We start from the raw sequence: 11,962 nt of genomic DNA on the forward strand, positions 1-11,962 counted from the left end.
TGGAATCCAGGGCTTTTCAAAATTTCCGTAAAAAAACGTGATCAGAGGCTCCTTGGGCTTTGGTCGTTCCGGTTTCCGATTACCACATACAGATACATCAAAAAGACTATTTTATTTTTTAATATATTGTTTCATCTCTCTCCTTGGTTTTGTAAAAGTAGTGCATCTTTATAGTTTGAATTTGTCAAGAATGTTGAGTTGTAACTTTAACGGTTGAAATAAGCTTTTGAAAGACATTAAATGTGTCTAAAAGTGTATTTTGTACATTTTCTAATGTGCGAAATAATAGGGAAAAAGTAAAAAAAATCGATGGCTTAAGTGCAAAACCGCGTATGTCCTTCAGGGGGTGTTTCAAAATTTCCGCTCCTATTTTATTTATTCCGAAGAGAAACAAGCCAACTTTATAAATTCAAATTTTTACGGAATGTTCTGCGGGCAAAGAAGAAAACTGAGGGAAGTTTTCAAGAATGTATGTTGCCTTAGTGTACTAAAGGGAAAAAGTATAACAGGCATTCTGCAACATCGCCAACGGATGTACGTGGTTTCGTATTTCGGCCATCGAAATATCGACGCGCTACGGTGAAACTGAAAAAATGCGTGTCTCGGTTGCGATTTTCAAATCTCTGCACCTATTTTATTCTCAAGAGGTGACCAAACCCACATCATGACTTAGAATTTTCACAATATATTCTTCACGTAAGAGAATCTCCCTCAAAACCTCAAAAATTTTGCATTTGCATTATTAAAAAGTGCAAAGTTTGCATCATGTATTGCAAATTCGAGCTTTGAACTTTAGAACGGGGATCAGCTCATCATAATGTCTCGCTTTGGACAGATCTGAAAGGAACTCTCCGCGTCTCCAAAAACCGAGGCACATTTTTGACAAGCTTTTTCAGGGGCTTGGACGACAAGGCGCATAAGCACAGTTTCTTAAAAAAATTGAGGTATTAATGATTTCAACTAAAGATGTTTTAATGCATATTCTGTGAAAAATTTGCTCCCAAATTCAACTTTTTAAGCATCAGATATTCAGTTGGAACTTTCTCTCCGCCATAAGGTTCCATGTAATTTCGAAACTTCAAACACGTATTTCTCGGAATGGCAAAAACTGCACTTATGCGCCTTGTCCTCCAAGCCCCTCATTTATTTCTTTCAGATTTTTCTTGATCCATAAATCTGTCTGAGGTTCAAATCGGGGCATTGAAAGTAAAGATGCAATGACGAGAAGCTGTTTTTCCGAATTTCCTCGTAACTTCACGTTTAAAACTTCAAGATTACCTAATTAAAATTCTTCGTTGATAACAAAAAGTCCTAACCAGTCTTATCTTTTACGCTTTCTGAGAAATATTATGCGTTGACCCCCAATTCACAAAGCTCCTTCCGTCCAGTGAGTAGGCAATTTACATTAACTATGAGTTTGGTTTTTTGCCTACGCTATTTATTGAAGGAAATTCACATCTGCCGTGAAAGTGCAGCGAACACGGCAACACGTAAAGTTTACATACGACAGCCTAGATCAGAGACTGCAAGAATGAAAGTTTAAGAAGATTTTCTTTTTATCAGAGTGTTAGAATAGTACACGTCAAGACGCATAATTCAGTTAGAAAGTAATTCACTGGATGCATTTTGAGCTGTTTATATACTAATAAAATTATAAAAAAGACAATAAAAAAAATTACAATACATTAGTACAAATATATAGGTATACACATATGAATGGGAGTAAGGCAATAAACAAAACTTTAAAATGTGACGATCATCTGCGGTAATGAATCACTTTTTAAGATGTGTTCTTCAGGGTATGTTGGTCAGGGCGAGTGTGTGTTTTCTATGTTATTCGTAAACCCAATTTCTCTAGTTTACATTTTTCTTTTGTATAATTTCAAGGATTCCTAAACTTTTTTAATTCATCAACGTGTTTACATGATTATGTGGATGCGTTCATCGCCCGAGAGGTAGTTTCTCGCATGTCGTCGGACATCGGTAAAAATTCCGAACGAGAATAAGGCTGACAGGTTTCATTAAAAGCCAATCTTCTAGGATTAAACGATCGCGGGTGGTGATTTTTGTGAGGTGTGCTGCTAGGAAGGCGGCTGCTGAAGGATTCAGAGCCCATCCAGGAAATTTCAGAAGAAGCTAGCGATTCACCAAAGTCCATTTCCGCACGTAAGAGAACTTTTGTGATTTGATTCTCCGCCTCGGCTCTCGCTTGTCGATCGAAATTCCTCAATTTCCCCGCAACGTATGAGCCGAAATAGTCGCACTCATCTTTCGCCGGGACTGCAGAGAAGTTATTTGCTACTGCAGAACATGCACATGCAGCTGGACAGGCCTTTGCTGAATTTTTTATCGTGCCGCTTCCTTGCTTCGAGAAATGTTGTGTTGATGCTGATGAAGTTCGAACATTATTGGGTGTTACATTCGCGAAGGCTGAGGTATCAGAATTATGGCTCTTTTCGGATCGAGCTTCGTCATCGACACTGTCAGCTAATCTATCTATAGATGCAATGTCTACCTGGAGAAGAGAATAACACTCTATTAGGATAAAAATGAAAAAAAAAAAAAAAAAAAAAAAAAAACACTAAGAAGTGGCCCGAACTGTATGCAACAAGATGGAGAAATGGTGATGGATCCACACCATTTCGCGGGGAAAACAAAGCCAAGAAGTTCCAAAAAAAATTCCAATTTTTGGAACTTCTTGGCTTTGTTTTTCCCGCGAAATGGTGTGGACCCGGCACCATTTCTCCATCTTGTAGGATAAAAATAACCCTATATTGGAAAAAACAAATAATGTATAGTATACGGCCGTGCTAAGGAAAAACGCCGTATGAACCTTCAGGCGTTGCCAAATTTACTTTGATAAAACACGGATTTCCTGATAAACTTATGAATATTTTCCTTCCAACTTTTTAGATAATTTTGTTCGCAATTTCATCGAAAGTTCCTGAAAATTTCAAGGAAAAATATCCATAATATTCCTTAAAAGGAAACATTTTATAGGAGGAAATTTGGCAACTCTCGAATATTCATACGGCGATGTTTAGCACGGCAGTATAATAGGACGTATTTCTACGAAACGGAACTATAGACGGGAAGATGAGGTGTGCTCTAGAAAGCTGGCATAAGAAACAATGTAAAAGTGGGTGTAGTTCCCTTTGGAGGAATGAAAGAGGATTTATTTAAATTCTATCAAACGGAACTATGTGCCAACTGAATGCGGTACTCATGAGCCATGGGCATGTGAAGAGAGCGTTTTGGGCAGGGCTCATGAGTTACATATAAATGACGTCAACTTTATTGAACACCGTTACCTCCTGACCCACTGACCGGATACGGATGCGACATTGACATTGTATACTTTCAAATGAAACTGAGTTTCCCATTGAATCTTTAACCCTTAATATTCACGGAGGAAACATAGTGAAACTTACTTTTTGGGAGACCCTTTTACATAATTTTTTTTTTTAAAAACGTACTTAAAAAATTTAAAAAATAAATAAATAAATAAAACCATAAGTACAGAACTGATTATATGGTTGTCATTTATTTCATGTATTTCACTCATGAAAAATTAACAATCGGTTTGTTAAAATGATCCACTTATCAATTTAAATATATGATCCATTAAAAAAAACAGCGTCAATTCGGCTTAACTTTATACGCCACTCACCATTTTTGAATTAGCTCTTCCTTGTAACTTATTTCCATCCGTTAGAAAATTCAGACTTTTGAACGCGAATGAGGTTGATTCGGTACTAAGGCCTACCACAAAAACATTCCAAGGATTACGAATAAATTATTTTCAAAGATATGTCTTCTTAAAGATAGTGGGGAAATTGAATAGGTCTTTATTATAATTTTTGCTCTTTAATTTACATGAACAAAATATCAAGCAAGTCCGCCGTGCGGGTCACCGGCTTGTTTGTCATAAATACTGTACATTAATATACTTTCGGTATCTCCAGCGGAAAAATTTAAGGCGCTATGGTTTTCAATGGCAACTCCAGGATGCAACTATACGTGCTCAAGGGATGTCCGTGTTGCATACACACAAAATTGCAGGCGTTTTAGTGATCTTAATCCAAACGCCCAGTGACGACTGAATATTGAATATGCCGAAGGATTTTCTGAGTTGCACGTTATCGCGTTGATTGAAACAAACTTCAATAATTGAGACATTTATGCAACACCGTTGCAGCGTTGCCAAATAGTGCGATTCATGAAAGTTTTTTCTGTAACGATTTGCGGAATTGATATTTGCGATGACTGTATGGAGATGTTTTTGATTCAAAATTTTGCGGAAGTGTCGTGCAGCCCAAAATGAAGTGCTTGAACTTAAAACTTTTGAAAAATTTAAAAAACTTACGTTTTCATTAAATGATTATTTATCGATGATCGATAATCAATTTTGGTTGAATTTACACAACTATACCTGCTGTTTCAACTTGACTCAACTTCTTGACCATCTCTTTTTCCCATCTGAGGAAATGCCTTAAACCGCTCATTTTTTTCTCAACTTCATCAACCGGTTTACCCAGAGCCATGGCAATTTCCCTCCAAGCTTCGTATTTCTTCACTGAACTGTGAGCGCAGTTTTCCGACTTCCAAAGCACCGGAAACTTTTCGTAAAGGTTGATTAAAAGAAATTCCTCCTCGTTACTCCAATCGACCATCGGGATAATCGAAGAGGATCAATTAAAATAGCCGAAACACATAAAGTAACAAAGGAAGCACACTGGACCGTTTTTGAAACGAATTTAATCGAAAAACCCGCGATTGGGCAGCTGGAGAGGATGAGCAGAGAGGAGGGAGACAATTTAAAACTCAAAACCGTGCTGTGTAATCATATCAGTCATCAGTGTTGCCAAAATGGAACCTTAACTACAAAATTGTGTACATAAGGTACCATAGTAGTCATGAGGCCATGGCACTGTAATATACCATGATTCTTAAAGAGATTAAGTATTGCTTCTTATTGTGGAATTGTTTAGCATCAACGAGCTTTTTTAAAATCTGGTACTAAAATCTGTCAGCATCCTAATCAAATGAGGGTGAATAGCAGTAACGTACCTAAGTGTAATGATAGGCCGACCGCTTTTTATTACGTAAATTTTTCTTTGTATACGCTCGTCTCACTTGTAGGAGTTGAGTTTCGACCAGGAGAAACAATCCAGAATTTAAGTTTTATCGCAGTTGTATAGTGTTTTGTGCCGGGTCGTGAAAATGATCCAGACGTCCAACTCCGTGATAGGTGTGGTTTTGTTCACCCTGAATGTTTGCTTGAAAAATATTTTAGCACTGAGGACGCCTACTTCAATAAAATTGCAACTGGATATGTACGATATTGTGCCTGATATTATAGACACGTTTCCTCAATTTGAATGTGAGGTTAGAATACTTTTTTGTAGGTAAAATTTCGCCAGGATACTGTGGTGGTCAGGTGCCGCAGAGGGCTGTGAAAGTGGCTCTTATGCATGTAAACCTCGTCTATTTTAAGTATTTCAGCTGTGGTTGAAAATCCATCTTGCATTTGAACTCATGCGCTTCCATGTCACCGTTGTAAGAGACAAGATTTTTCAACCCTTAATGGATGGTTGGTAGATACGTTTATTTAGTGCTTTTAACAATTGAGCCATTAACACCTTAGAGGAGAGATCATGCCTCTTCGCGCAAATCTGAGAAAATATGCTCAATTTTTTGAGATGTAACGCAAAAAAGATCGCATACAACGGTAAATAACACTTTTATTGCATGAAAAAAATCAACTAGATCAGTCTCCTCTTTCAAAAGATAGACCTTTCCCTGACCTTTTCCTGTTTTAATAGCAAAAACGGAGAAATACCTATCTCGATTTGTGATATTGCTATTATCCCGCCGCATTTTTTTTTTCGTCGAAGGCAAAATAATGATGACTATTTCTTGAAATTATGACTGAGCTTTCTTCCTGCCATGCTTTTTTGTGAACCCTTCGAACAACATTATCACTCTCTCCTTTATTGGAAAAATTAAAACAACAAGGGAAATTTTGAAACGTCAGAATGGAGGTAAGTATTTTTCGACTTTCATATTCCCCTCTGATTTTTGTATTCTTTTCGCAGCTTTTCCACAAATCAACGGCCGAAATTCAAAGCTTCTCAAACGGTGATCAAACTTTTTTTTTATTTATTTTCAATTTGAAGCAGTCGGGATGTAATAATGGTTCCAATTTTTAATTTAAAATACCCTCCATGCCGTCACTGATCATAAATTTAAGTAACTGATTTTTGTACAGTGTTAAGCCAGGTTTAACCTGTAAAACATTTATTTTCAGGTAGTATTCACAGGTACAAATTGTCCAGAGGACGGTAGGCTGGTTAATTTTGGAAATGAAATAGATCCCGCTGAAACTAAAGAGGAACCCTCAATTGAATGGCCAGCAGACCCGAATTTGAATTATGCTCTTGTATTTATTGGTAAGTTCCTATAGCAGTCAGATTTTGAAGGATAAGAAGAGAACTGGACCCCACGACCCCTTGTATAATATTCACCATCCGCCTCCTTTACAAAATTATGCTTGAATCATAGGAAGCCGAGGTAATTAAATCAAACATGAGTATCTGATTGAAATTGTTCTCAGACTATGCACATCATTAAAATGACCTCTTTTGACATGCGGAGGAATTGTTTTGTGTGTAATCATACTCGAGTTGAATTTCTTTCTGATCTATAATTGTAAATAATGTATACAGGTCAGCAAGTCATTGCCGCACTGAAAAAAAAGGACCTTAAATTTGCCGCCAAGAAGTATTTTTTCTTAAATCAAGAATTTTGGTGCTCAATATAAACTACTTGTTTGCTTAACCCAAGCCTTATTTTCCTTGCATCCAGAAAAATTCAGCTTGAATGGAGATAAATAAAATTCTTGGTGGCAAATTCAAGAATCATCATGCTTGAGCCAAGCAAATGTTTTTCAGTGCGATGAAACGCCTTCAATTTGGAGAGTATGCAATCCGCGAATGTGCGAACCCCTTATGTCCGCCAGCACCCAGGGCCCCTGAGTACTAATCCAGCCCAGTTTATATATCTGTGTATATACCAGTATATATAAACTCACACTCTTTTCTCTGACAGATCCTGACGCTCCAAGCAAGGCGTTACCAACCATGCGAGAATGGCAACACTGGCTTGTGGTCAACATACCCGGAAATGATATCACGTCCGGAAAAGTGCTAACTGAATATGAAGGGGCGTCACCTCCAAACGGCACAGGTACAAGCATCATGGGAATAAAGTGATATCAAAGATGTCATCTCTTTTCAAGGGCGAGATATTGGTTTTTTCATCATTGATCTTCCGTAGAAAAAAGTGCCTGAGGGCCCAACAATTCAAAATTGAGTCGTTTATACCACTGTATAGAAGAGTTACTAGCAGGCATTTTGAGGCAAGCCCCTCTCAAGAATGGCAAATCGACTTACGTTTACGTTGGTTCGAAATTGTATGAGTTTAAAATTAACATAGTTTTGAAAATAATGTATCAAACATTTAATTTTTCTCATCTAGGGTTCAAAATTATCAAATTCGGATGTATACTTGGATCTTTTTTTTAAGCAAAAAATTGGTACATTTTCCTCTCAATTAATTCTTTTGGGTAAGAAAGTATAGCGAGTATTTTTCTCAAAAACTGGTTTTTCAATTTTTTGGCCCAAAGTGAGAATAAAAATCATGTACTACATCCATTCAAGTCGCTTCTACAGCGCGCCCGGGCACTCCACCACACCTAATCGCCACTCTTGTCTATCGACCCAGAGGTCATTTTAAAAATGATGTACTACAAATTTTATTATAAAATTAGTATCCGCGCCTTGACATCCTTTTCCGCATGTACGGTCATATTCAGAATGTTCCTGTTTTACTTTCCTCCTCCGTTCGGGATGATTAGAAACATAAAGATAAATCAATCCGCGAGTGCACGTATTTGAGAGGGCCTCCGCACAGTTTTTTGCAGTATCTGCTTCAATCACGGAAGTAAACTTACTTGTAAATCGCTCTTTTAGAATGATGACATTCAGTTTTAGTTCAAAATATTCTGCTCTCGGACTGACACCCTCATCAATGAAGTTCCATTGCAGAGGGGGGCCTTTATTCTAAGAAGAAAGGTACCAGAAGTGTCTGACAACAAACTACGACAAAAACAATTCTGAAAGTTTACTTTATCTTCGAAATCAAAATTGTCTAATTTTACATTTTCGGATCAAACACGAATTTGAAAAATAAATTGCCTAAGCGAATAAAAAAAGCACATTTTTATGTGTTTATGTTTCCAGGTCCTCATCGCTACGTTTTTGTTGTTTATCAGCAGCCGAGGGAAAACATGACGTTTGACGAACCTACGATCATGAAAGGGTAAGAGGGAAACAATTTTAAGTTATAGAGAATTGATTTTAAGCGGTGACTGCGTGAATTCAAATATAGTGGAACTATAAGTCACCTACTAAAAACGCCGTTAAGGAGAAAGGTTTATGCTATACTTGCTCCTAAAAGACGGTGCTGAGGTTTTTTTGAGGAGGTACCTAGCATCTCCTTTAAGTATAACATTTAGGAACATTTTTATCTCAAAATATGAATTTTAGCTTGCAGATGTCACAATGTCACAATGCATTAACGTCCCTCTCTTGAAAAGCAATTACCTAAGTGCACATTAATTTAATTCAAGTAAAAAGGAGTAAATTAAACAAAATTAATCATACGACCGCGACAGTAAAACAGAAAAACAAAGACCACTTTTTCAGGAAATTGTCTCTTCTCTTCGGCTTACAGTGGCTTTTTCTGTCCTTCGGTTTCTCTTGATAACTTCTTCTTCTGAGCCTCTGGCATATTTAAGAATCCGTTCCCATTTCTACTTAATAATTTTGATTATGCCAACACTTATGCCTCGTCTTTATTTGCTGTGCAGCTCCATAATTTAATTTTCAAGATAAGGTCTTTTTCGCAGATCTGGTTAAATATCCTAATAAGTTTATTTTCTCTTGTAGGTCTGAACAGTATCGCGCCATATTTTGTACCAAAAGCTTTGCTGATGAAAACAAATTGGGAAAGCCCATTGCAGTAAACTTCTTTCAGTCAGAGGTCCCAAAAAGAGAGGAAGATTTAAGTCTAATCGATTCCATTAATTAATTGATTATGATGGTTGGGGGAAGAGAGAAATTGGAATGGAATTCGAGCACTTGAAATAAGGAACCAAGCATTCGGGAACACGACGCAAGGAGACAGATCGCAACACCTTCATTTCGTTTTGGTGACCTTAAAAATGTTATGTAATTTTATTCGTTTTTACGTACACAAGAGAAGTTTTTGTTCTAGTCACAACACACTCCAACATCTAACATTGATATAATTAAAATTATAAATTCTCGAGATGAGTCGGATGAATCTAGACTGACTTTTCTTTCTCTTTCCTCATACTTCCGTACCGTCTCTTCCCTCTTTCCCCAGCAAACAGCACTAACAAGAACCTGACTATGGAATTAGAGCAAGGGAAAAGAAGCGCGTTGATGACGGCGCAGGGATACAACTATTCGTACTTGATGGATGTCCGTGTTGCATAAGCAGTCTAATTGAAGGCGCGATGGCGCGAGGCGTGAAGCCGCGATGCTTCGCCTTGTGCTGCCAATGAGGTGCCGGAAAAGAGGCTCAATTCTGCCGTGCTAAGGAAGATCGCCGTATGAGCCTTCAGACGTTGTCAAATTTCCTTCGATAAAAACCAAATTTACTGCGAAAAGTGTGAATATTTTGTTCCAAAATTTTCAGACAATATTGTGCGCAAATTTGATCTAAAATACCTATCTGAGAGTTTTGTGGAAAAAATACAAAAATTTCCCCCCTTTATGCAAATGAAATATTTTTACTGTTTGACAGTCATTCAAAAGTTCAATTGTTTTCCGAGATTTTTGATGACGATTCCTTTTTAAGACAGATACCTACCAATTTTTGATAATTTTGAAGGTGCCAAGATAGCACTCCAAGCCACTTCTGCCATCTTGGAGTTTTAAAATTCAAAACTTTGACTGAAAATTCGACCTCTACGTGAAAAACATCCACTGCCACCAAGTCTCACAAAAATAAATCGAACAGGCTCCGAGATAGCATTTTAGGCCGCATCCAGTATAATGGATTTTTAAATTATGAAAATTTGAGTTGGAATTCAAGGTTTCCGTCAAAGAATGCCACCTTGTACCGAGTTTCAAGAAACGTCCTGGAGTGTATTGACGGCGGCAATCGTGATCTTCTGCCATCAAGTCGAGGCGAAACTCTTGAAGGCGCTCTGAGCAACTATATCACCTCGGAAGTATTGCACAGTATCAGACGAAATTGAAGGCGCACTAACGTAGGCAAACTTGACTGGTAGCGTTTATCGTACGATATGCGACTCCTGATCGATCAATTTTTTTGAAACTCAATACCACGTGGTATTTTTTGACGGAAAACCTGAATTTCAACTCAGATTTTCATTATTCAAAAATTCAAGATAGTGAATGTGGTCTAAGATGCTATCTCGGCACCTGTTTGATTCCTTTTTGTGAGCCTTGGCGGCAATGGATGTTTTTCACATAGAGGTCGAATTTTCATACAAAATTTTAAAATTTAAAAATCCCAGATGGCGTATGTGGTCTAGAATACTATCTTGGTGCCTTCGAAATTATCCGACTTTGCGATAGAGGTATCTATCCTTTTTAAGTTCAGTTTCAAATCGATGTACTCTCAGCTAACTTATACCTCGATATCGGCTCGCTCTTCAACCGTTATGAAATGAATCTGTTTGTTTAGTTTGTATTTTTTTTTTTTTTTTAATTATTCATTCATTTATTTTTTATTCCACTTCCAACAGGAGTCGCATATCACACGATCTATAGGACTCTACGGATGCCAGTGAATTTACATACGTTAGTGCGCCTTCAATTCCGTCTGATACTGTGCAATACTTCCGAGGTGGTATAGTTGCTCAGAGCGCCTTCAAGAGTATCGACTTGACTTGATGGCAGAAGATCACAATTGCCGCCAAACTTACACTCCAGGATGTGCGCAGTTAGACATTCTCTCATCACCATCACCGACGACGATGATATGAAAAACACCCATACCTCAAATTGCGACGTTGCAACTTTTCCACTGTCTATTTTGAACGAGTAAAAGAACATGAACACTTTAAAATCTGCCGTGATTTTTCCGAGATGTGGCAAAATACATTATTTGAATGTGCTGCTATCGAGCTGATAATAACAGTAATTGTCACTTAGTACGTTACAGTGCCTTGTTACCTCTTCGGGCCCATTTACGTCCAGAGTTATAACATTTCGGGTCTGTTTTTGTTTGTTCGAGGATTCCTACCTACCACTTCTTATTCTCCTGTTTAATTTAAGCATGAATTTTAGACATTAGACTGAAATGAAACATTCAAATTCAACAGTCATTGTTATTATCAGCTCGCTAGCAGCACATTCAAATAATGTTTTTTGTCATACCTCGGAAAAATTACGCAGATTTTAAGTGTTCTTCTTCTACCCGTTCAAAATAGGCAGTGAAAAAGTTGCAAATTGAGGTATGGATGTATTTCATCTCTCCGTCGATGATGAGAAAATGTGTAAATCCACACGTTCTTGGGTGTAATGTCGGCGGCAGTCGTGATCTTCTGCCATCACGTCGAGGCGATACGCTTGAAGGCGCTCTGAGCAACTATTCCACCTCGGAAGTATTGCACAGTATCAGACGAAATTGAAGGCGCACTAACGTTGGCAAATTGACTGGTAGCGTTTATCGTACGATCTGTGACTCCTGTTCGCTCGATTTCTTTAAAACTCGGTGCCAGGTGGCATTTGTTGACGGAAAACCTGACTTTCAACTCAAATTTTCATTATTCAAAAATTCAAGAAGGTGGATGTGTCTCTTCCCTCTTTCCCTAGCAAACAGCACTAACAAGAACCTGACT

The 11,962-nt window shown here is 37.7% G+C and overlaps 2 protein-coding genes across 4 annotated transcripts; one reads left to right on the forward strand and one right to left on the reverse strand.

Moving 5' to 3' along the window:
- Nucleotides 1-1,666: 1,666 nt before the first annotated feature.
- On the reverse strand, nucleotides 1,667-4,838 carry LOC109040660 (uncharacterized). Its single transcript, XM_019056656.2, has 3 exons — nucleotides 4,433-4,838; nucleotides 3,671-3,762; nucleotides 1,667-2,515 (listed from the first exon to the last, which is right to left on the reverse strand). The coding sequence occupies exons 1-3, from the start codon at nucleotides 4,671-4,673 to the stop codon at nucleotides 1,928-1,930; spliced, it is 921 nt and encodes a 306-aa protein (XP_018912201.2). The 5' UTR covers nucleotides 4,674-4,838; the 3' UTR covers nucleotides 1,667-1,927.
- Nucleotides 4,839-5,033: 195 nt separating this feature from the next.
- On the forward strand, nucleotides 5,034-9,412 carry LOC109040661 (protein D2). 3 transcript variants are annotated; one of them, XM_072303208.1, is made up of 5 exons: nucleotides 5,034-5,388; nucleotides 6,311-6,452; nucleotides 7,111-7,248; nucleotides 8,304-8,382; nucleotides 9,012-9,412. In XM_072303208.1, exons 1-5 carry the CDS (start codon nucleotides 5,224-5,226, stop codon nucleotides 9,151-9,153), a joined length of 666 nt encoding a protein of 221 aa, XP_072159309.1. In that variant the 5' UTR covers nucleotides 5,034-5,223; the 3' UTR covers nucleotides 9,154-9,412. The 3 variants fall into 3 exon arrangements, with proteins under 3 accessions (XP_072159309.1, XP_018912203.1, XP_018912202.1); XM_019056658.2 differs by lacking the exon at nucleotides 5,034-5,388 and adding an exon at nucleotides 5,422-5,593; XM_019056657.2 differs by lacking the exon at nucleotides 5,034-5,388 and adding an exon at nucleotides 5,904-6,044.
- The last annotated feature ends 2,550 nt before the right edge of the window (nucleotides 9,413-11,962 follow it).

The sequence above is a fragment of the Bemisia tabaci genome, chromosome 8 (genome assembly GCF_918797505.1).
Source record: "Bemisia tabaci chromosome 8, PGI_BMITA_v3".
Classification (NCBI taxonomy): Eukaryota; Metazoa; Arthropoda; class Insecta; order Hemiptera; family Aleyrodidae; genus Bemisia; species Bemisia tabaci.